This window comes from Pelophylax lessonae (assembly GCF_965119305.1).
Source record: "Pelophylax lessonae genome assembly, chromosome: 2".
Taxonomy (NCBI): Eukaryota; Metazoa; Chordata; class Amphibia; order Anura; family Ranidae; genus Pelophylax; species Pelophylax lessonae.
Genome location: NC_138769.1, coordinates 265521599 through 265547711, shown reverse-complemented (window position 1 = coordinate 265547711; position 26113 = coordinate 265521599). Strand labels below are relative to the sequence as shown.

At 43.7% G+C, this 26113-nt stretch overlaps 1 protein-coding gene across 1 annotated transcript in view; it reads right to left on the bottom strand.

Annotated features, from left to right (window-relative positions):
- The window catches only part of DSTYK (dual serine/threonine and tyrosine protein kinase), a 237629-nt gene that overhangs the window by 152470 nt on the left and 59046 nt on the right, over positions 1-26113 (bottom strand). The window contains exon 3 of the mRNA XM_082247304.1: positions 14141-14795. Coding sequence (XP_082103430.1) covers positions 14141-14795 — 655 coding nt within the window. The remainder of the gene's footprint in view (positions 1-14140; positions 14796-26113) is intronic.

The window sequence follows — 26113 nt, the reverse complement described above, 5'->3', positions numbered from 1 at the left end:
AGCTAGAAGCGCTGGGCCCCAAAAAGAGGGAGGATAAGGGTTGCTCTGTGCAAAACCATTGCACAGAGCAGGCAAGTATAACATGTTTGTTTAAAATAAATAAATCTATTTTTTACATTTAGCGCCGGTTCACATAGGAGCGACGCTACTTTCAGGGGCGACCTCCGAGATCGCGGTGCGAGCAGCGCGCCGCGACCTCGGAGCGGCCGCCACGGACTTCATAACATTGAAGTCTATGGCGGTCGCCTCCTGGTCACCCCAAAGAAGCTCCGGACCCTTTTTCTAGGTCGGAGCGACTTGTGTCGCTCCTATTAGAACGGGTCCGCAGCTTTCCTATGGGAGGCGACCTGTGAGGCGACCAGGTCGCCTCACAGGTCGCCCTAGTGTGAACCGGGGCTTAAGGGCTCTGTGCAGAGGTCAGCATCCGAACCCAGAGAAGATGGAGGCTGATAGACTGAATGTAATATAAAAGGCATCACAATTACATTTAAAGTAAAGGTTTACCAGTATTGTACCATATCATATTGTATCATATTTAGAATGATTATAGTCAAGAAAATAAAAAAGAATAGCGCACACATGCAAAAGAAATGACTATCAAATATGGAAACAATCCATAAATAAAAATGGGGATTTGGTCCCACCATATGGCCATATCGTGCTCAAGCCCACCACTACGTCAAAGTACCCCATTGTTAGTGGGTCCCACACTATCCATAAAAAAGGGGTGAATCCCCTCTCTAACCCTTAGTATTATGTATTCGGTCTGACCAGACTTCTGAGGTTGAGAACCCCACCCCCCCCCCCCCCCCACACACACACACACACACACACACTATCAGTGTCCACTATCAAGTAGATATAGGAGGAGTTCCTTGTAGTGCATTAGCACATCTCTCCCAGCAAGGAGTGTTGTCTCCAAGGGTTAGAGAGGCTGGATTCACCCCTTTTTTTATGGATAGTGTAGGACCCACTGAAAATGGGGTACTTTGACGTAGTGGTGGGCTTGAGCACGATATGGCCATATGGTGGGACCAAATCCATTTTTATTTATGGATTGTCTCCATATTTGATAGTCATTTCTTTTGCATGTGTGCGCTATTCTTCTTTAATATACATGTCGCTTGGTTCATAGCTGCACCGGCTTTAGATATACATGTTTAGGGTTTGCTCCCCCAATTTTTTGCTTGTATAGTCAGGAAAAGTCTCAGCCTTTAGTATATATAAAAAAAAAAAAACAAGTTCAGAATTTGGGTTGTATAATAAAATGGAATGACACAGGAAACAAAAAACGCATTGAACACGCTAACTGAAATGTAATACTTTGTACAAATTTCATTGCCGTTAACGACAGCTTCAAAATGTCTCCTGTATGGAAACTAGTTGCATGCATTGCTTAGATGGTATTACGGTCCATTCTTCCACACAATCTTCAAATCTTGAAGGTTCCGCAGGCCTATTCTATGAGCAGTGATCTTTAGTTCTTTCCATAGATTTTCTATTGATTTCAAGTCAGGTGATTGGCTGGGCCATTCTAGCAGCTTTACATTTTTTGAAACCATATTGAGAGTTTTCTTTGCTTTGTTTTGCTTAAATGTCCACCCTTGTTTCATCACCTTCATCCTGGTAGATGTGCAAATTGTTACCAAGAATGTTTTGGTACATTTTTCCATTCATCCTTCCTTCAATGATGTGAAGTTTGCCAGTACCCTATGCTGAAAAATAAATAATAACAGCCCCACACCAGGATGTTGCCACCTACAAAGGTCACTGTTGGTATAGTGTTTTATGGGGTGATGTGTTGTGCCATTTGACCTGCAAACTTGGTGTTTGTTTATGGCATCCAAAGAGTTGAATTTTGGTCTCATCTGACAAGGCTATATTGGGCTTGTCTAAAATGGTATGCAACAAACTTTAAACAAGCTTCAACATGCTTTCTTTAGCAGCTGAGTCTTCCATGTTGAGTGTGCATACAGGCAATGACAGTTAAGTGCATTACTCATTGTTCTCTTTAAAACAAGTGTACCGGCTAATTCTAGGTATTTATGAACTCACCACAAGTGGTCCTTGGCTCTTGGACAACTATTCTGATAATTTTCACTCCTTTGTCAGAAATCTTGCAAGGAGCACCTGGTTGTGGCTGGTTTATGGTGAAATGCAGTTTTCCACTTCCGGTTTATGGCCCTAACAGTGCTCACTGGAACATTCAGAAGTTTAGAAATCCTTCTATAACCAATGCCATCAGTAGATTTTGCAACAATAAGACTGCGAAAGACTTGAGAGCTATTTGCTTTTACCCATGAGAGGTTTGACACCTTTTCATAGGTCATCAGTTGAGCTTAAACTAGCTGATATTAATCTGCACCGACAAGTGGCAGGATTCCTTTCTAATACATTTCAGCTGGTGTCTTGGCTTTCCATGCCTTTTTGCACCTCCCTTTCTTCAGGTGTTCCATACTTTACACCCCCCCCCCCCCTCGTGTCATTACATTTTATTACACAACCTAATTTCGGAACTTGTTTTGGTTTCTTTGTATGTGCTCAGTGATGTGTTCAATACTTTTTACCCACTGTGTGAATATATATTTTATTATTCTCAGAGTGGATTAGATATTTTATTAACCATATAGCTGGTTTTATATTTAACACTGCATATACAGTAGGGAAAAGAATGATTTAGGCCCTGTTCACACCTGAGTATTTCAGCTCGTAAAAACGTTCATCTCTAAAGTCTCAAAACGTCCCCAACAAGCAAATTCCCATTCATTTCAATGGCCCCTGTTCACATATGAGCGTTTTGTCACCTGAAGCAAAACGCCTGAAGCTCAAAAAAGTACATGAGCTTCTTTGGCAGATTAGAAGCGTTTGTTAGATGTCAATGCTTTCCTCCAAACACCTGCAAAAATTGCCTGAAAAAAAGCACCAAACACGCCTGAGAAAAAAAAAAAGTCCAATAAAACGCCTGAAAACAATATGCTCAGGTGTGAATGGAGCCTTAATCCCCTGCAGATTTTGTAAGTTTGCTCACTTACAAAGAAATTAAAAGTATCATTTTTTTATCATTTGTATTTTAGCCACTTCTGGACCGGAAGGTTTTACCCCCTTAATTTTTGGTGGCATTTGATTATCTCCGAGTTTATTTTTTGCGATATAAAACAGACAAAAAGACTGAAAATTGAGGGGAAAAAAAAAAAATTCTAGTTCTTATTAAAAAAAATATCCAAAAAAACGAAATTTGTCATACACATTTAGGCCAAAATGTATTTCACTACGTCAAAAAAAAAAATCTCAAAAAGCATATTGGTTTGCGCAAAAGTTATAGCGTCTACAAACTATGGTGTATATACTGGAATTTACGCAGCTTTTACGTTGACTGCCTAGCTCATTTTTTGAAGTGCTAAAATGGCAGGGCAGTCCATTCTGCTGCTCCTCCCAAGTATGGGATACCCCATATGTGAGACTTTTTGGCAGGCTAGCCGTGTACAGGACCCCGAAAACCTAACACTGCCTTCAGGCTAAGGGCGTAAATTGTTGATTTTACTCCTCACTACCCATCACAGTGAGGATATGAAATGCCAAGACTGCACTAGACTGGCGTTTCTGGAATATGCTCCTCCTCTCTGATAGGGGGAGGAGAGTCCCTGATGTACCCGCAGAGGCAGGGCGATTGATACGATGGAACGTCTTGACACGTTCTCAAATCCCCGCGTAGTCTTACAACATGCCTACCTGCATCCATCTCCTCTCCCTTGACCAGCCACCCCCCACCTGTCCTCTCCCTAGGTCCTCCAAACCCCCCCCCCCACGTTTTTTTCCCTCCGCTCCCTCTTTCCACTGAGACCCTCTTTCTATCTTGCTCTCTTGTCCTATCTTTTTGCCGTGTCTTTATTTCTATACCTCCTCCTCTGTTCTGTCCGAAAATTCAACTTCTATTTAGCATAGCACTTTTATAAGTCATGTTTTACACTTTACGACACTGTTCTGTGCTCTATGCTCAATTGACTCATTTGAGTGTTACTGCAATCTGATACACATGTATTTTCCCTTGGTTTTGATGTGCTCGTCAATGCCTACCTTCTGTCTTTGGTTCTATAAATAATAAAAATATTTGAAAAAAAGTCCTTCTCTGATGTTCCTTGACGGACAGCTCCAGAATCTCCTTGACCACTGGGTTATGCTTATACAGGAGTAGGATACTAGGCAGGAAAAATTTTTACCACGCCTATAGGACAGTCCCAGGGGGTATACCAACTTCCTGCTATAGGCATTCAGTTTTGTTGCAAGCAGTGGCAGAAGAAAAATAACCCAACTCAATAGAGTGGTGGGTGCTGTGTCCATCAATGAACATCAGCGAAAAGGATTTTATTGCAAGACAAAAATCCAATTTTCGCTTTCGTTCATTGATAGACAGCTCCAGAATCTTGACCATTGGGACGTCCCAAAGCAGTTTTAAACATGAGGGGTGGGAAAACAGCAGAAAAAAAATCCCAAAGGCTAAACCTAGCCAACCAGGTAACATGGAGCTCAACCAGGAAGTGGAGCTCACCTAAAAAAAAAAAAAAAAAAACCAATACACCCTCAAAGAGAACCAAGTCCTCTCAAACAGCGGCCCACAAAACTTTGCGGCCAAAAGCAGCATCCGCAAATGCCAAAACATCTACTTTGTAGAATTTTGTAAAAGTGTGCACAGACAATCAGGTGGCCACCTTGCAAACCTGCATCACTGACACCTGTCTGATCCACAAGTGCACGGATACCAGCCTGGCAGATGCCCAAAGGAAGAGTGGGGGGCTTCAGCTAAACGAACTGGGGTCGCCCACCAACAGAGGCACCCAACTCGGCCGCATGGCCTAGTAGGCCGCAAGCCCAGCCGATTGGACACGAGCCCTCGCGGAGCCGATCACCCAAGGGCAGTGGGGGTGGGGGAGGGCAGATGCCCAAACGGGAGGCAGTGGCTTCAGCCATCCTCACAGGGGCCGCTTCACGAAGTTTCCGACTAGTAGGCCACAAAGTCGTTACCCACGGATGCTAATCTATCTGCTCCCCCCAGCCCAACAACCACCAGAGGGAGCCCAGAGGACATCCTTTCCTGGTCACCAACTCCCAGGGTGGCAGGGAACCCTGCTCAACCCCCTGTTGCGCACCAGGAAAACCCAGTCAGCAGCAACTCAAACCAGCCCCCCTTAAAAACATGAGGCAACAGCCAGCTCATAACCTCACCCAGGGAGGGAGGAGGCCGAAAGACCCACAGCAACCACTGAAATTTTAGGGGGGCTGGGAGGGAAGGTGGAAGGAGGGAAACCCGGGGATCCCACCATCCCAGGGAGGGGGCCCACATCTATCCCAAAACCCTGCAGGAGTAGGGGGGCAGCTACTTACCATACCAGGAACAGGGTGGGCATCGCTCCATCGTAATGTGGGTGCTGTCGGGCAGAAGAAACCTGCGACTCAGGCCGAAGCCAGTTCCTATGCGCCCTCGCGAGACGTTTAACTTGCACACCAGCCCCTATCCAGTGCGACTAGGTCACAGCCAACTTAGCGTGGAGCAGCTGTCTGCTTGCGCTCGCCGACACTTGATTGTAGATCACACAGGAAACAAAAAAGGAGGAAAAAATTTCCATTAAAAAAATAAAATTGCCAGGACCAGAGATCCCAGCAAGGAACTAGGTCCTTACCCCTGACTAGGCAGAAATAAAACTGCCTAGAGCTGAGAGTGGGTGTATACCCCCTGGGACTGCCCATAGGCATTGTCAAGCTTTTTCCTCTCAAGTGCCCTACTCCTGTAGGGGGCAGTATAACCCAATGGTTAAGAATCAGGAGCTGTGTCAATGAATGAAAAATAATTTTTACATGTAGGAGAGGAGTGCCAGAATAGGCTTGGGCTGGAAGTGTTTAACATGGAATAATGTAGGTCTCAAGGCATAGGGCTTTGTCACATTCATATACAAGGATGTAGGTGGAGGAAGTGACTAGACGGATGACTTTGAAGCAGATCCTTAGGTTTATATTCTATATATGATGGTGGTTTTTAAAATCTCCACCATAGTTCAGACCTAGTCATTCCATGTTATGTCTGTTTGGGCTAGTCTCTAGAGTTTTTAATATAACTGGGTCCCCAATATATATATATATATATATATATATATATATATATATATATATATATATATATATATATATATATATATATATATATGATAATGATGGTAATTCCAAGGGTGGTAAAGGCATTTGGACTTTTATAGACCCATCCCTAATATGGTAAGTTCTTGCTAAGCCTCTCGTTGACTGTCTTGGAAGACTACTAGGGAAAACCAGAGCTAGACATACCAGTAACGGTTTCCAGGACAGCCAGGTTCCCACCCTTACGGTAATGGTGGTTTTTAGGTTTGTATAGGCTTTAAGGTTACGTCCTTCGGTTCTTGTTTAAAACTGACCAGTTCAGCAGAGGGACTGCCTTTTAAAGTGTATTGGTGATGTGTCTGCTGTTGGAAGAGGTGCTTCTCTCATGGACTGTCCTGGAAGACTCCTAGAAACAGAGTTACTGGCAAGCCTAACTACAAGGCAAGAGAGAAACCCAAAGCGCCGATCTGAGTGTAGCAGTTAAAAACCCTTAATAGGATAAAAGCAATATTACTCACAAGAGTTAAGTAGTGACAGGCATCAAGTTATGTGTGGAAAAATCCATGGCATCTCACATCCAGAGGGGCCCTTGTTGTACTTGCGGAGCTGGTCCTGGTGCAGGGCAGCGGAGGTCTCCTGTGGGAGACAGTCCTGGTCCGTAGCTGCAGTGGGTTGCTGTACCGCGTGTGGAGGGGCCGTGACGTCACTTCCTGGTGTGCGGAGCCTAGACCGAGCGGCAGCGCGTTGCGGAGCATGCGCTCCTTTCAGGCCGTCTGACATCATGGCCCCTCCACACGCGGTACAGCAACCCACTGCAGCTACGGACCAGGACTGTCTCCCACAGTCACCAAGACCAGCTCCGCAAGTACAAGGGACCCCCCTGGATGTGAGATGCCATGGAACTTTCCACACATCACTTGATGCCTGTCACTACTTTACTCTTGTGAGTAATATTGCTTTTATCCTATTAAAGGTTTTTAACTGCCTTGTATTTACACAGAGTTGCTTCTCTCTTCAACCATCAGCAGCCATCTAAGTGGACCAGAACCTTGTGGACTCATACTTGACCTGTTCTAACCCCCCTCCCCCCCACCTCTTAGTCCAGCATAGTCGGCTCCAATATCAATGGCATTTGCTTGCGCCAAATTTCCCTTATCCTCGGTAAGATTGACTCCAGTTATCTGTAGGCACTGTTTGAAGGTTTCTTTTTTCTGTTCAAATATTTTAAAAATTAAATCTGCATGGAATATACTTACTTTTTCACATTACTGTAGTAAATTCTTGTATCAAGTAAGCAGGGTACATGTGAAGATTTCACATATAAATTGTAACAAGCCACTGTTAAGAGAATGTGGCACATACTCTAAAGCCTACAAGGTAAGCTTTTTCTTTTGAACACCAAGCATTCAGGAGGTGATTTTAAAGTGAAAATCATGGGAAATTTGTAGGTTCCCCATGAGAGTCACATGACCAGGAAATTACCCAGTAAAACCTTCCATAGATCAGCTTTATGCAAGCCTGTATTGTGATTGACAGGGTAAAAGCTTGGTTTGATTGCAAATAGAGAAAAGACTGCATCACACTAGAAGCAGCTACTTGAAAAGAATATTTGCAGTTCAGCTTTAAGTAATGCTAAAACTTTTATTTTTAAATCAGCAACACATTACAAACCCATTCTCAATTCCACTAGGACCCATTCACGCTTGTGCGACTTGTCATGCAACTCTGGACCCCAAAGTCACATGAGAGTTGCACAGTTTTACTATGTGGTACTGTTCATCTGTGCAACTTCAAAGTAATTCCTGCACTACTGGTCCGACTTGCATGTGACTTCAAAGTCGCATTAAAGCCACACCTGCATCGTATAGATGCGATTTTGATGCAACTTTGGATGAGTGGGACTTGTACAGAACAGACAATTTTCTAACAAATTTAAAATTTTCAAAACTAAAAAAAAAAAAAATAAATTGATCGACCAATTCACATACCAGGCCCCAAGCCAAAAAAAGGAATAAGGGGTGTGGGGTTCTGTACAAAATCCATACCAGACCCTGAGCAGGCAACCCAGCAGGTCTTTGTTTTTTGTTTTTTCGGGTCGGCGGTGCAATTGGTGGTGGATCTATACCGGGAACTTTTTTAAAATTTTATTTAGGAAATTGTCAAACTGGTGTACTGTCAATTTTTACACTTTGATGAATTGGGTACCATAGTACCCCATACTTTTTCACATGGGGGGCAAGGATCAGGGGGCCCCCTTGTTAAGGCTTCCAAATTCTAATAAGCTCCCCGCCTGCAGACCACCCAAACACTGCCCAGGGTTGTGGGAGAAGAGGCCCTTGTCCCCATCAACATGGGGACAAGGTCAATAAAGACATGAATAAGAGTTTTGGGGGGGAACTTAACTGGCCTGCACCTCAACCCGATTGAACACCTTTGGGATGAATTAGAGCAGAGACACACGCAACGATTATCGGCCGACCGATCGGCCGTCTTTTGTCCAGAGTTGTGTTTTGTTGGTTGGAATGTGCCTAGACTGCACACTAATTTTTTCGGCCAACAAAAATCAACTTCTGAAGTGATGTCATGTGCTGGTTTACTTTCCGTGTGTTTTTTCTTCTCTGAGCATGCCCAGTCTTGATCAGATTTTTGTCTGCCGAAATCTGTACTGACTGACGGAAAATCGGCCGTTGTGTTGACGGCCAACAAAAATTTTATAGCCTGCACACCAGATTTTTTTCGGCCGAAAAGTCGGAGTCAGTTGTCGAAAGCATCATACGGCCGATCAAGACTGGGATGCGGTTGTGGAAATTGCATATTTAATACAGTGGCTCACTAATGATAATGTCATACCTTTCTTTTGTAAAGGCTTTGAATGCAGTTTGGCCAAGCCTAACCTCCTCCCCCCCCCCCCATTCAAAGTCACTGTCCAAACAATGGATAAGCAGCCCTTTTCTCCTCAGGACAAAGGTGTTGGTTTGGGGGGATGGTATATTCTAAGCTGGCCAAAGCTGCAAGAAAGTCTTCAGTCTCAAAAGAAACATCCATGAAGCAAGAACTGCTGACTTTCCTTAGCCATGTGCATGGAATGAGACTCCATGGCTGCAAACTTTTTAGTTAAGTATATTTGCTTTATCTTTATCTGTATCTGCTAGTCTTGTATTATGCTCCTAAATATTGTAATAGTTTTGTATGTACAGATTGCTTTTACATAGTAAAGGCACATTTATACACAAAGGTCTAAGTTTCCTTGGTTGTACCGCAAAGTAACCTCGCTAGATAAGCGAAAGCAAAACAGTTGGGGGCTCGCGCCAGGATTGCGCTATGTATTCAACTGAAGCAGACCTGTTTTTTGTGGTGTATTGTGTAGCTTGTGCTGGGTAAAAATGCTGTGTAAGCTGTTTAGGAAAAGCAAGGCTGCAGAGAGGTCTGGTGTCCAGAAGGGAGTGTGCAGCTTACCTATCTGGGCCAGAAACAATGAGCGGGAGCCTCTTACTAAAGTATTTGCAAAGTATGCTTCTCTCTTGAATAAGACTTGGGGGGGAGAAAATCTCAGATAATTTTGTAGATTTTAGCCTTAAGGGGTTTGGTTTAAGTAAAGCAGAGAAGAGGACAGTGTCCACAGTGGGTTGGTATTTTCTACATGCTCTATATAGAATCACAGAGAAGGGAGAAGGAAGAGGATGAACTTAAGGTATTAAAAGGCCAACTAGCAGTTGCTTCAGAGTGTGTGCGTTCAACTGCTAGTCGGGCAGATGATTTGCAAGAGCGGTGTGCAGCCCTCATGACCAAATCAATGAATGCCTTAAGGGAAAGGAAGGGCCGAAAACCTGTTAGTAAAGCCAGGGTACGTGCCATTGTCACATCCCAAAACTGGGATTGTGAGGATGTCTCCTCCAATGAGGATGAGGAGATAGAGTTTGATGTTTCAGATGATTATGTTTCTTATTCTGATGATAGTCATGATCTGAAAGAGTTTCATGCAAGTCCAATAATGCGGAATAGTGCTTGTGATGAACTGAAAGAAGTGGAAAAGGGGCCTACTCAAATTGAGCCCAAGGAGCAGCTTGCAGTGGTGACCGAAGAAACTGCAAGCAAGGTAAAGTATTTAGGTGAAGTTAAACCTGCAGTGGCTTTGAAGTGTGTTCAAACTCCTGTAGGCAGAGCTGAATATTTGAATGAGCGGTGTGCAGCCCTCATAAGCATTTCTAATGATGTCACAAAGGACAAAGGCCCTAAGCCTGCAAGGAAGACCAGGCCTATGGTCTCCAGAACAAACATGTGGACTGATTTACTTAAGGCAGGGGTCCCTAGAGAGGAAATAGATGGGCTCACTACACCAGCTTTGTATAAGAAGTGGGAACAAGTGAATGGGAATGGTTTATTCAGCCACATTAAGTGTTTCTGCTGTCATAGAATAGGGCATTTTGCTAGATACTGCCATGCTGTGACGATTGGACAACACCAGGCCAGTATTCGCAAGACAGCACGGAGAGACATGCAAGTTTATTCCTTTTTGTTGGAAGTCAAAGCCTTTCAGTGAAAATGTAACCAGGCAACAGTGGGCACCCTATAACAGTTTTGCAGTTAAATGTGAGCAGTGAGCTATGTTTTTTGGCACAGGTGGAAGGAACATATAATCCGCTTTTTCTCTATTAAGGTACCGAGCATCGAGAGGTGGACCGGGCAGGGCAGATGACCAAACCGGATAGGACAGACAAGAAGATGAGAGCCTGAGGAAGATGCAGATGATTTCCTGATGGTGGTTTAATTGGAGTGGACTTACATCTGAGCATTTACCAGGAGGAGGACAAAGAACTTTCATCATTTAGGATTTTCTTTCCACAGACTGCCAAGGACATTGCTAACCTTGTTTAAGTAATGTTGTAGCTGCCAGGGACTTGGTCTGACCGCTCAGATGATACGGGGGTCGAAAGGGAATTTTTTCCTCCCATTGAACGGGGGGTTTATTTTTGCCCTTTCCTGGCAAAGGCTTTAAGAGATGTTGAAGTTTGTATTGCATTCACATTGTACATGCTTAAGATAATTAGCTTGTGCATGTTGTAGGCATATTTTTTTTGTAAAGAAGTAGAAATATTTGTAATGTTGGTAATTATTGCCAATGTATGGGATCAAGAGGTGGATTGCATCAGTTGTGGATTTTTTTTTTTACAAATGTTCCCATTACATGTGTAAATAATTTCTCTCACCCACAGGTAGTTTTAAAATGGCTGCCACATATTTAATGAACCATGTGCTTGTAGGGGGTGAGGTGTGGCCATGTGTGGATGACCTCACTCAAAGTGACCTAGGATTGGTCAAAAGATATGACCACATCCTGTGGGAGGTCTTTGTGTACAGGACTATAAAAAGGGTCAATTTGCATGAGAAAAGCCCTTTTCTACCTCACCTTTTGGCCCTTAAAAATCCATGATGCAGCCTGGCTTGTTTGTTTGTAGTTGGAGAAAACATGCGGCGAGGACCTCTTTGTCCTGTTGCTGCAGAGATCTATTGGAAGATGCTGAATCCACCACCAGAGCCAAGTATTTATTCAATATTCTTGGGACAAGGGTTGTATGTTTAAGAAGCGTATTTCTGCTGTTTACAGACCATAGGCTGTTCATGTGTTAGGCATTGTTATATCTGCCAGTCTTGTGATATGTTCCCAATATTGCAATAGTTTGTATGTACAGCATGCTTTGTTTAGTAAAAGTACATTTATACCCTGCAGAGGTCTGAGCTTCCTTGGTTGTACCGCAAAGTAACCCTTGCTAGCTACGCAAGCAAAACAGATGCCTTTAAAGTTTATGTGCATGTAAAACCAGGCTTCAATACTTTTGGTAATTTAGTGTATGTGAACTGGCTATATCGAAAAAGCTGCAGGTTCACATGCCATGCCAAGTGGATGCAGTTCAAAAACGCATCCAATACGCAAATATGTGAATTCGGTCCGCGGAATAAAAGGCATCAGTTTTAGTATTGGAGCATTTGCATGAGTACATGCAAATGCTTAGTATTGGTACAGATTTCTGTGCAACACTAAAGGCCTCATTCACAGACCTACCAATCCATACACCCATGCAAAAGGGCCATCTTCATCCATGTGTTCCAAAAGGTGGAGCATAAAAGCCTGCATCAATAACAGGCGGTAAGCTGCACAAAACTAAGTGCATCAATGCATAGATCATAATGCAGACAGACTAGGTTCTTATCTTTTAACTGATCATGTACAGATAGTACACTAGAGATGTGCATGGGGATCTGTGGAGTCACCCACCTGTCATCGATTTGAACAGGCTGTCTTGCACGGACAACTGAAGATGGTCCAGGGGTGCATAAATTGGTATGCCCGTGTGAATGAGGCCTTAGAATCTACTATTGAAAACTTTATTCCATTGGTGTCAGAGATTACACTTTTGCGCCTGTGTGAAATGATGCTAAACAAGAACTCCTTCAAAGCCTGGGCATTTTGAAAGAATCCTCATCAACTAACCAAAAAATTGGACATACAGGGTACAACATACAAAAAACGCAGAATGTTGTATTTTTTTCAGAACAAACCGTACATGTGTGAGAATGTGTTTCATTTGAAAACATTTCAGCATTATCTTGCACTGAAAAAAATACTGGGTAATATGCCCAGTATTTCTGCAGGGAAATAAAACTCATCATTCAGTTGATGTGTGCACTTGTGCATAACCCAAGTTCCTACTACAAAACTTGTGCTCACGGCTTTAAACTATTTTTGAAACCCCTTTTTTTTTCTCCCTTCAAAGTACATCGCCAGACAATGCTGATCTTGGACAAAATGGAATACAAGAAAAATCTATTATCAGCTAACCCCCCTCCCCCGGTTTATTTATCATATACACACACACCATTGCGCCAAGACCAGACCACACCACAATACCCTTACCCTTTCTGCATAAAAGTAGAGATAATCTGTAGTGCTCAGATAGCTGGAAACCATGTAATGAATAGTCAGTACAGAACAGGAAGTTATCAGCCGCCAAGATTTCTGGCCGAGTCAGATTGAAAAACACATTCAAGAATATCCTTAATAGTATACGTAGCCATAAATCCGTAAGCATTGGCTCCCGCATCTGACATTGCCGACAAGTGTGGAAATTCAGGTAGTTCTTACCACCACCTTAAAAATCTATGGCATTGACAGATTCTTAAATTAATGCCAGTTCACAGATTAGGAAACTGGCAGCAATTAAGACCCACTCTAAGCTGACATACAGATTTACACCAATACTCGTAGAGGGATATGTCTGTGCTGGAAAGCCTTCATTAATGGGATAGCTACACACAGTGCTTGCTGTATCCCCAGATCCAGGAGATTCCCTAGTACAGTGATGGAGAACCTTGGCACCCCAGATGTTTTTGAACTACATTTCCCATAATGCTCATGCATGCTGTAGTGTAGTTGAGCATCATGGGAAATGTAGTTCCAAAACACCAGGAGTACCAAGGTTCGCCATCACTGCCCTAGTAGATACTGAATAATAAAAAGCTTCAGGCAATGCCATTATCCAAATATAGTAATGCCCATATTTGCCAAATGACTTGTCACTGGGTGGGCGGAGCCTGAAGAGAGTCTAGTTCCCCATCATGCCCACTTTAGTTTCGACTGACGTTGCACAGCAGTGGACCCATTTGAAAAAAAAAAAAAAAAAAAAAAACAGTAGATTTTGAACCGAATAGTTCCTTTAATCTGCCCACTGCTTTGCGTTGTCAGTGGACCTGATGAAGAGAACTCTCCCAATTCCACATAAACCTCCTCCCACCCCTCATACAAACTCTTAGCTAGTCAGTGTGATTGGGGCAGTAGCTAAGGGAGGGTGGGGGGTTCACTAAAGGAAGGAGTGTACAGTATGTAGTGAAGGCACCAAATAATGCACGTCCTCATCTCCAAGACTGAGCTAAGAAGCTAGGGTTTGTTTTGAAAGTCTCATTGGCAGCTTGATAATGATCAGTGTCTAAACATATCACCTACATCAAATAAAATATTCACCTTTGAACTCCATGTTGGCAGCATCCTCAAGAAGTTGCTCTCTCATGCTGTTTAGTGTTTCCACTATCATTTCCTTTAGTTCCTCTTGCTTACGATCAGAAATGCGCATTAGAGACTCATACAGTTCACTCTCCTTTTGGCGTGTGTACTCCAGTCTCCTCGGTGTAATCTGAAGGTCTCTCCTCATATCAAAAGCCTTATTAATGAATATGTCCAGACATCGACTGTGCACCATGTTAAGAACCATTGCTGCATCAACCAGGTGCATCTGCAGAACTTGCCGGGAGAAGTTACTTAGTTGGCGTAGCTTTTCAAACTGTTCAACTAAAACACTTGGAGCTGGGCTGCCAGACCCAGCAGCTCCACAGCTACAAATACCTTTCTTCAAATACCCAAGTTCTGTCAGCTGTTCATGCAGTGCAGAATGACCACCTTCTGGACCACAAATCCGTTTGTCCTTGGGGCTTGTTCGAATAAAAAACACAGGTAGTTTATATTTGGTCTTAATATCATTAAGCTCCTCTTCATCTTGAGAATTTAAAAGGTCCTCATTTATTGCATACACAATGACAGACTGAACATGGTCAATGTAATCTTCCAGAGTAGAAGTTGATGGCTGGGAGCCCCGGCATGGAGAAACCACTATGTCAACATCCTGTGTGGGACGACAGAAGAACATGCGCTTAACTTATTTTGCTATATACAATTTTTCTTCAAAGTGTTCTTTTTCAATCTTTATATATGTCTATGTCAGCCCTATAACAGATATTAGAATAAAATGTTCAACAGTTCTATTCATGCAGTTTTGCACAGTGAAATCTATTTAAAATACACTAAAAAAAAATGGTTTATGCCCAAATATGGTAAGAAAGCCCTACAACAATGCTGGCAGAGAAGTGGTTGGAAGATGTAGGGTAAAAATGTAAACCTGTTATCCTTTATAACCACTTTAAGTGTAGGTTCACTTTTCCAGAAAACATGAAAGGGTATTTTACCTTCATGCATTCTATGCACGAAGTTAAGAAACCTTCAGCGTGCAGCTCCCCCGCTAATACTTATCCGATCGCAACCCAGCGATGTGCATGAGTGATCTATAGACTAGATGGCTTTGTGTCTGTAAAATAAGGAGTATCTATGAGTCACCATTGAGGAGTGGAGATCATTTCAGGATTACTGTCAGCCCTAGAGGGACACATGCCTATTTTGCCAACATGAGAATGTGAGGCAATCTGGTGAGTACTGTCACCATCTTCATGCGGTGTGGAGGAAAGAATCTTGACAAGATTGAGTTATCATTGCTACTTTATTGTTGAAGACACTTTTGTTACAATACTAGAGGACTAAGCCGGTTCACATTAGCGCGACTTGCCAGCCTGACAAGTCGCACTCCCTCTCGGTCCATTGACCACTACAGGACCCGTTCTAATAGGAGCGACACAAGTCGCTCCGACTTATAAAAAGGGTCCTGTACTATTTCAGAGCGACCTCGGAGCGACTTGCATAGACTTCCATTATGTGAAGTCCCTGCAAGTCGCTCCGAAGTTGGGGTGCACGGGACTGACAAGTCACCTCCCAAAGTAGTAAGGCGTCGCGCTAATGTGAACCGGCTCTTAAGCTGGCCATACACTAGCCGAGTTTGTCACATATGCCTAGTGCAAACAGTTCGGCCGAGAAACATTAACCTTTCAATTTATCATTCGGCAGTTTTTTTCAGCTCTGAAAACTTACGATTTTCTATGTGTGCCCATTAACTGGACAAAAAAAAAAAAAAAAACAATCAAATGACAGGTTTTCAAATTATTTTCTTTTCGGCTGCTGTATGGCCACTTTTTATTGGACTTTATTCACCATTTTGGTTCACTGGGGTTATTTGTCATGTTTTTCCACTATTTACAGTGCTTACTACTGTACACTTTGGTAGGATGTGCACGAGCCTTACTGCGCTCCCGAGTCTCTGCCTCCTTCTGGGCAGAGACAGCAGCGGTAGACCATTGGCTACCACTGCTAGCAGTGGCAATCACAGCCAATTGGGAGAAAGGGGGGAGGGGTCAGGGTCAAGGCACGCTGTGTGGTCTTAAGGGCTTGTTCACACTTGACTGAATTTCTAGCACTCCCATAGCGTTCGTATGGGCATTACTCAATTTAATAAGCTTCAGTATGGGCTTTAAGACAGGCGTCCTACAAGCATTAAGGAGTTAAAATGCTCCCCAACACCCCATTTGCAGTTCTGTAGGGAGCGTAAGGTGCGTTAAACTGCTCCAAACACTGCTATTTAATTACAGTTAATAGACTGCTGGCCAGAGCGTTTGCAAAGAGTTACCATAGACAAATAGGAAGGCTTCAAAATGACTGATTCAACATGAGGTTTTAATTTTGAAGCGATGCTAAAGCCCCGTACACACTATCAGATTATTGAACGATCTGTCGTCCGTTTTTTGTGACATGCTAGTCTGATGTGGAAAGTGAAGGTTATTTTGGAAAGTGAAGAGGTTATTTTCATACGAATTTTCCCATACGACCTAATTCTACTTCAGAAGTGATGTCATGTGTTGGATTGCTTTGTATGCGTTCTTTCGCCTGAGCATGCCTAGTCTTGTTAAGATTTTTTTTTTCCTCGAAATCTGTACTAATGAGACGAAAATCGGACGCTGTATTACGGACGACAAAAAAAAATGATATAGCCTGCACAACATTGTCAGCCGAAAAGTCGGGGTTGGCGGTCGAAAGCACCATACTAAATCCGAAAATCGGCAGATCGGTTGTCGGACGAATTATCCCTACAGATTTTCTTATCGTGTGCACGGGCCTTAAGGCTTCACGTTTTGATAGTTTAGACAGCACACAATGCTGCTTAAACCATCTTGCGCATAGGCATTGAGGGGGCATTTTTAAGGCCTCTCGAACGTCTGCTTTTGATGCTAGTATGAACTCAGCCTTATGGACACACAGGCAGCTCAGGCGTGAGCACACAAACAAGTGCACCCAGAGAAAGCAGCTTGCTCTGAGGGAACGGAGCATGGCAGAGGAGCCAGGACTGCCAGCAAGGGACAAAAATGATTGAGGCTGCTTTGTTCAAAACCACTTCACAGCAGGCAAGTATGACAAATTTGTTATTAAAACCAAAAAATGGAGCCTTTAGTAATCACCTTAATGGCCCTGTAACCTATTTTTTCCGAAATGATTACGGTGTTTTTCTGCTTCCTTATAAACATCTTTCGTGAGCTCCCAAATCTTACCCCTACAACCCCCCACCCCCCCCCCCCCCCGGGCACTCCAAAATCTTACCTTACTTACACCACCCCCCCACCAGTTTCTTTTAAACAAGCTGTGCAAACTAGTTGTGGTCATGCACTGCTCTATGCAAACTATAAATTCCATAGTTCATCTTAGGTGTGAGCAAGAGAGGGTGCTTATGTTATCGCATGAACAACAAATGTAACCATCTCTAACAAAGATAGATGTCGATTATCTTAACCTGTTGCCAACCGCCCACCGTAGTATTACTGTGGCAGGGCGGCTTGGCTGCACAAAACCACGTAGTACTACGCAATTTTGTGCACGAGGTCCCGGGAGCGCGCGCTGTGCTCCCACTGTGTTTAACAGTGTTTAGACAGTGTGAGGCGGGCCACGGGAGGAGCGGCGTCGATTGCCACCAGCCTCCCAGAATCGCCAGAGAAACTCACCGAAGACCCGCCTGCTTATGTAAACAAAGCAAGAGAGTCTTCTGTCAGACAAGCAGGGAGAGATCAGAAGTTTCAGCTGAGCTGAAACTTTGATCTCTGTGCCTGTCACCGAACCTCCCGCCGACCCCCCCCACAGTGAGCACGCATATTCAGGCACACATTAACCCCTTTGATCAGCCCCAGTATTAACCCCTTCCCTGCCAGTGTCATTTATACAACAACAGTGCATAATATTTAGCACTGATTACTGTTAATGTCACTGGTCCCCAAAAAAAAAAAAAAAGTCACAAATGTCAGTTAGGGGTGCGATCGGTTTGCCGCAATGCGGCTAAAAAACACTAGAGTAAAAATAAAATAGCACTCACTCAGGAGTCTCAGGTCAGGTACCACTGCCAGTACCAGTGTACCACCACCACCACCACTCAGGTACCAACTGCCAGTGTACCACGCAGCCGGAAATTCAGCAAATACCACTCAGGTACAGGTACCACAGTGCCACTCTCAGCAAATACCACTCAGGTACCAGTGTACCACGCAGCCAGCACCACTCAGCAAATACCACTCAGGTACTGTACCAGTGTACCACGCAGCCGGTACCACTCAGTAAATACAATGCATACAAGGGGCATACAAGTTGACATATTTGATTATTTATTTTTTTTTAAAGTAATGCAATAGTTACTTTCCCTGGTAATTAGTTACTTTTTTCAGAAGTAACTATAACTAATTAAGTTACATGCCCAACACTGATAGCGGAAGTATTAGTAGTAGCAGAAGCAGTGGTAGTAGTAGCGGAAGCAGGAGGGGAGGGGGGGGGGGAGATTACTGGTAGAGATGCACCAAAATTTCAGCGAACCTACACATATCGGCCACAGATGGCGTTATCAGCATTTTGCCGATGCAAAGGCATGCATTTGTGGTGAGATTTTTCCACATTTTACTGAGCTTATGGTTTGTTCTTCATAGCTCGTGTGATTTAAAACTTGCATCGAAAATACAATGTGTGTTATTGATGCATTCTTCTGCGTTTCAATGCATGTCAACGGGGAGACTAATTTTTTTTATCTGACCAAAAATGCAGCAAGTAGGATTTTTAACAGCGCAATGGACCAATGTGAAGACATACATTGAATTTAAAGGGGTACTTTTTTAGCTTTTCTTGAGCTAAAAAAGGTGCCAAAAAATGGCAGACAATGCATATTCATTTAAAATCATGATTTTTTTACCTTTTTTTTTTTTTTTTTTTTTTTGCGCAAGAAAAAGGTGCCAAGAATGGCAGACAATCCATTTTATAATTAAATATTTTTAAATGAATAAGTCGAATACAATTCTACATAAAAAAAAAGTTTTTAAATACACACATAATATAAACAGTGCCTTGCGAAAGTATTCGCCCCCCTTGAACTTTGCAACCTTTTGCCACATTTCAGGCTTCAAACATATAAAACGAATTTTTTGTGAAGAATCAACAAGTGGGACACAATCATGAAGTGGAACGAAATTTATTGGATATTTCAAACTTTAACAAATAAAAAAACAAAAAATTGGACGTGCAAAATTCAGCCCCCTTAAGTTAATACTTTGTAGCGCCACCTTTTGCTGCGATTACACCTGTAAGTCGCTTGGGGTATGTCTATCAGTTTTGCACATCGAGACTGAAATTTTTGCCCATTCCTCCTTGCAACAGCTCAAGCTCAATGAGGTTGGATGGAGAGCGTTTGTGAACAGCAGTTTTCAGTTTTCCACAGATTCTCGATTGGATTCAGGTCTGGACTTTGACTTAGCCATTCTAACACCTGGATATGTTTATTTGTGAACCATTCCATTGTAGATTTTGCTTTAGGTTTTGGATCATGGTCTTGTTGGAAGACAAATCTCCGTCCCAGTCTCAGGTCTTTTGCAGACTCCATCAGGTTTTCTTCCAGAATGGTCCTGTTATTTGGCTGCATCCATCTTCCCATCAATTTTACCCTCTTCCCTTTCCCTGCTGAAGAAAAGCGGGCCCAAACCATGATGCTGCCACCACCATATTTGACAGTGGGGATGAGCTGTGTTTTTTCGCCAAACATAACGTTTTGCATTGTTGCCAAAAAGTTCGATTTTGGTTTCATCTGACCAGAGCACCTTCTTCCACATGTTTGGTGCGTCTCCCAGGTGGCTTGTGGCAAACTTTAAACAACACTTTTTATGGATATCTTTAAGAAATGGCTTTCTTCTTGCCACTCTTCCATAAAGGCCAGATTTGTACAGTATACGACTGATTGTTGTCCTATGGACAGAGTCTCCCACCTCAGCTGTAGATCTCTGCAGTTCATCCAGAGTGATCATGGGCCTTTTGGCTACATCTCTGATCAGTTTTCTCCTTGTATGAGCTGAAAGTTTAGAGGGACGGCCAGGTCTTCGTAGATTTGCAGTGGTCTGATACTCCTTCCATTTCAATATCGCTTGCACAGTGCTCCTTGGGGATGTTTAAAGCTTGGGAAATCTTTTTGTATCCAAATCCGGCTTTAAACTTCTCCACAACAGTATCTCCGACCTGCCTGGTGTGTTCCTTGTTCTTCATGATGCTCTCTGCGCTTTAAACGGACCTCTGAGACTATCACAGTGCAGGTGCATTTATACGGAGACTTGATTACACACAGGTGGATTCTATTTATCATCATTAGTCATTTAGGTCAACATTGGATCATTCAGAGATCCTTAGCCCCGTTCACATACACGCGACGCTACTTCGCACCGCGACCTCCGACATTGAAGTCTATGGCGGTCGCCTCCGGGTCGCCCCAAAGAAGCTCCGGACCTTTTTTCTAAGTCGGAGCGACTTGTGTCGCTCCTATTAGAACGGGTCCGCAGCTTCCCTATGGAAGGCAACCTACGGCGACCTGTGAGGCGACCAGGTCGCCTCACAGGTCGCCTTAGTGTGAACGGGGGCTGACTGAACTTCTGAAGAGAGTTTGCTGCAATGAAAGTAAAGGGGCTGAATAAATTTGCACGCCCAATTTTTCCGTTTTTTTATTTGTTAACAAAGTTTGAAATATCCAATAAATTTCATTCCACTTCATGATTGTGTCCCACTTGTTGATTCTCACAAAAATTTTTACAGTTTTACATCTTTACGTTTGAAGCCTGAAATGTGGCAAAAGTTTGCAAAGTTCAAGGGGGCCGAATACTTTCGCAAGGCACTGTGTGATTGATTATATATATATATATATATATATATATATATATATATATATATATATATATATATATATATATATATATATATATATATATATATATATATATATATATATATATATATAAATAAAATCACTTTCGGTTTTCGGCCAAGTGCATCCTGCATTTTCGGTATCAAAACCACTTGGTGCATCTCTAATTTCCAGCCACAAAATATTTTTCGTAACCCGAGGTGAAATTGAAGGCTTGGTTGCTTTTCAAAATCAATAGTGGCACAATCGGATTACAAAACCTACAAAATATCAAGCTTAAATCAAGAAATCCCTCAGAGTTTGACCCATGTATGGCTTGCCTTACTGACTCATCACTACAATAGCTAATCACAAGCCATTAGTGATCAAATGATAGGCAGCTGGTCCTCCTGGCTCACCATTGTCATTATGAAGACCAGAGCTGTTGTGCTTGCTTCCACACACAAACATGATGTGCATGCGTGGTGGACTGAAAAGGCCCACTCCTGGAACTTCACAAATGTGCAACACTAGCAGCAACAGGTTAAGGAAAGTTACATGTCAAAAACTAGGAGTAGCAGTTATTTTACACAATATTATTTATTTATTTATTTATTTTTTTTTTAAATACAGGTAAAAGTTTAGGTTTTGCAAAGATTGGGAGGATTAGACCCCCCCCCCCCACCTATTGGTTAATATAATACTGGCTGTTGCTCCAATAGAGAGATTTGCACTCTCATGAATTGTCTATTGGGGTTCCAGATATTCCCCAATTTCTGGTCATGTGAAAATCGTTGTTACCTGGGAAGGCAAGCAAGCCATTGAAAAATCTCACAGAAGCCCACAAAAGCAGCAAAAACTCCAAAGACCAAAAAAAATAAATAAAAATAAATAAATTTGGCTTGATATATACTTTAACCCCTTACGTATTCCATGATTCTGCTTTGCAAGAGGCCTCTGGTTAAGCTAAAGAAAATCTAACTTTGCACTTTCCTTTTAGTTACACATACAACAGGATGTAAACTGATCAGCCATAACTTTATAGCTACTGACAGGTTAAAGTGTTAAAGGATTTTTAAAAACAATTGAAATACTTCCCTGCTCCATGTTATGGTTGCAGAGCGGCCCAGAACCTCCGCTACTGGAGCCCAGCCACCAGCAATCTTGGTTCCTCTTCCCAATTTGCCCCATAGCAAGCTGCTTGCTATAGAGGCATACATGCATGCTTGCGCCCATGCCGTGTGTGTAGCTACAAACTGGTCAGGGCGCCTGTTCTGACCAGTAGCCACAGCCAAAAGCACCTACAATTGGCACGTGAACATCAGTGCTGGACCACAGAGCATGAAACTGGTGGCCCGCTCTGATGAATAAGGTTTTCTTTTACATTAGGTGGATGGCTGGGTGGGTGCACATCACTTGGGAATATGGCAAGGCAGCGAAGGCAGTATGATGTTTGTTCAATGTTCTGGCAAACCTTGGGTCCAACCAATCATGTTGATGTATCTGACACGTACCAATTCCCTAAACATATTGCTGACCAAGCATCTGAGGACACAAACACAGCAACTTACTTTTTACAGTTTTGTAAAGTGTGCACAGACAACCAGGTCGTCGCTTCGCAGACTTGAGAAACCCACCCCTGCTAGTGGAACGCCCAGGGAGGAACTAACCGCCATGATTTACAGCTCAAAAACAGGGAAGGGAGGCTCCTGCCCCTTAATGGCATATTCCAGCACAATCCGCTGCCAAATCAAAGGGAAAATGCCAAGCCTCTCATTGAACCATCCGTGAGCAAAGCGAAATGGACCACTAAAAAGCAGCAGTCACTGAAAGATACACGCAAATCGCGCAAGCCTCAACCAGGGTGTGTAAAGGCCACCTCCCTAGAACATGACGTCTGAGGAGAAAGGAGAAAGGAAGGAGAAAAAAAAAAAAAAAAAAAAAAGGAAAAAGAAAAAAAAGGAAAGAAGTCCTTCAAGTGAAAATCCGACACCGCTTCGGCAGAAAGGTGAAGTCGAAGCACCACCCTTGTCGTCCTGCAAAAATTAGACAAGCAGGCTTACAGGACAAAGCCCTCAACTCTGACACCCTCTGAAGTTATAGCGTCTAGAAAGGCAACTTTTTGTGCAAGCAGGGGAATATTCCAGATGCTCACAGGCAGAGCCAACACCAAATTTAGGGCCCAAAAGGGAAACAAAAATAAGCTTAAAGGGTACCACATGACCAACCCCCCCCCAAATGAAAGTGTGGACCAAAGAGTGTGGGGGCAAAAGGATGCTGAACAGCAAGAGCAGAAACTTCCTTGATAGGGCTCAAAGAAAGCTTCTGATCTTTGCCATGCTGCAGTAAGGCCAACAACTGAGCCACGAAGGAGCAAGGATGGAACCCCAAATGATATAGGCTCACCAGGTGTGATAATAAAATCGGAGGTAGACTTCAGAGCACCAGAAGCTGGATTACCGAAGCCGATCAAATGATCTTGCCACAAACCTGGCAAACTTCCAGTGGACGCTAGGAGACCCAGGGTCCTCCAGCGAAGACAGGACTGATGGACCAGGCGTCTCAACACAGCATAAGACGGCTGAGGTAATCCGCTTGCCAGATTTCACCTGGAGCGTGTATGGCAGACAGAACAAGAACAAACCATCACAGCAAGCGAGATGCTTCCAGCGCTGCCGCTGTGCTCCTTCCCCATAATGGACATACACCACCACAGTTGAATTGTCTGAATACTGGTTGGCAAGCCCTTTAGATCTGTCCCATGCGGCGAAAACTCGCTTGCCTGAAGCTCCAAGACACCAATGCAGGCAGGCTTCCTCTGGGGTCCAGAGACCCTGAGCAGAGCGTGATCCCAGGGTTTCTCCCCAGCATGACAGGCTAACCACAGACCAGAGAAATGGAAAGGAAGAACTTTCCATTCCTAAGGGCCTGAGACCACAACCACTAGAGGAGAGATGCCCTCGTCGACCGTTCTAGGTGAATCCGAATGACCAAGAAAGCGAGAGATCTGTTGCATTTGGAAAGAATTGCTTTCTGCAGTATTCTTGTATGGATCTGTGCATACAGAACCACCTTGAAAAGGTAGCCACCATTAGGCCTAAAACCTGCATGAAGAAAAAAAAAAAAAAAAAAAAAAACGCAGGGAGGGCCACCTGCAAGCCAAGAGCTGCCAAACTGCAGATCAGAGCTTTCAGACTTACATAGTTTGTCTAGTGAGAGGGACTCCTTGGCCCTTTCAGAATTGAGGAAAAGCCCCAGATACTCCAAGTGTTTGGATGATATCAACACAGACTTCCTGAAGCTCAGGAACCACCCAAGGACCTCGAGGAACACCGTTCTCTCCACGCTGTCCAACAGGAAAATCCTTGCCTGCAGTAGCAAGCCATCCAGGTCCCCAATTACAGCAAACCCCAGTTGTCTTAGTAAGGCCAGGTCTGGCGCCAAGACCATGTGAAAAACCCAGAGAGCAACAGTCAGACTGAAAGGCAGCCCCACAAAAAGGAAAATGTGATCCACCAGCAAGGAGAAGGAGATAATGTCCCTCCTAGATTGGGATGTGCAGGCAGGCATCTGTCGTCCATGGATGCCAAGAAGATCCAGGATCAGGCACATTCTGGTCGTGGGGACTGACTGACGTGGGCACTAGAGCAGAAATATCTCCAAACCAAGGGAAAATGGCAGTTGCTGCTCCACAAATATGGCCACCCAGGACCAGGAGGGGAGGCAGAGAAGGTAGGCGGGCACCCCCCTGTAGTAGTACTAACCCCAGCCCGGGGACACCAGAGCAGCAGACAGTGAGAGGGTAAGATGCAGGGGGGACACTAACTCCCAGCAGACACCCAAACTGAGGCTCCATGTGTCCAGACATGGAGCTGCCGTTCGGTCCTGCCCCCTCTCCTGATTGGCTCACTGACTAATTGACAGCCATGGGAGCCAATGGCGCCACAGCTGTATCTCAGCCATAAAGGAGGGAGAGTCCCAGGAGTGCCAAGAGACTCATGGACATCGCTGGACAGAGAGGGGGCACAAGTATTAGGGGTGCTGGGGAGGCCGCTACACAGAAGGCTTTTATCCTCATGCAGAGAATGCATTAAGATAAAAACCTTCCTGACTTCACAACTCCTTTAATGTTTTCTATGCATTAAGATAAGTCTGTGTGTAGCCTCCCCCTTATACTTACCTGAGCCCCATGTCTGTCCAGCAATGTCCAAGAGTCCCTTGGCTGTCTGGGACTCTCCCTCATGATTGCCTGAGACAGCAGCGATGCTATTGGCTCCCACGGCTGCCAAAGTCAGTTAGCCAATTAGGAGAGAGGGGGTGGGGACGAACGGCAGCTCTGTCTGAATGGATACACCGAGCTGCAGCTCAGCACGGGTGCCCCATAGCAAGCTGCTTGCTGTGGGGGCGCAACAGGAGGGAGGGACTAGGAGCAGTAAAGAGGAACCCGAGAAGAGGATCTGGGCTGCTCTGTGCAAAACCACAGCACAGGGCAGGTAAATATAACAGGTTATAAAGAAATAAAAATAAAAGTAAATAGAGAAAAAAAAAACGCACACGGAGACTTACAAATCGCTAACATTTACCATCCAAGCACAACAAACAGTGAGCAGTTGCACCACTCACAATATCCCAGAAGTAAGCACACGTATTTACTGCAGAAGGAGGGAAGGGTGGAGATTAATCCTGAGCCTGACTCATCTGTCCCAGCTCTGCTCTTAATTTCAAAAGAGGAAGCCAAAGCTAAACTAAGGCAGTTTACAAATGTAAGGCACAAGAGTCTGCAATAGTTACCACATACACAGGCAGCTGCAAACACAACAAATTCAGCAATAACCACCTTAAGGAGCTAGGGGCTAGTTGAGGGGTGGGGGAAGGGGTAGCAAATTTTGATCCTGTATCAAAGCATTTCCAGCTTGCAAATCCTGTTAAAATGGCAGTGTACTCGTCTAAAATCGCCTAAAAATGTACATTTTCGTAGTGTTTGCACATCAGCATGGATAATTATGTAATATACCCAGGACACTTAGGTTAAATGCCTCAAATGCATAAAGTGTTAAAAATGCCCAAACCTTAGAAGAATTTTGTTCAAAAAATTTTAC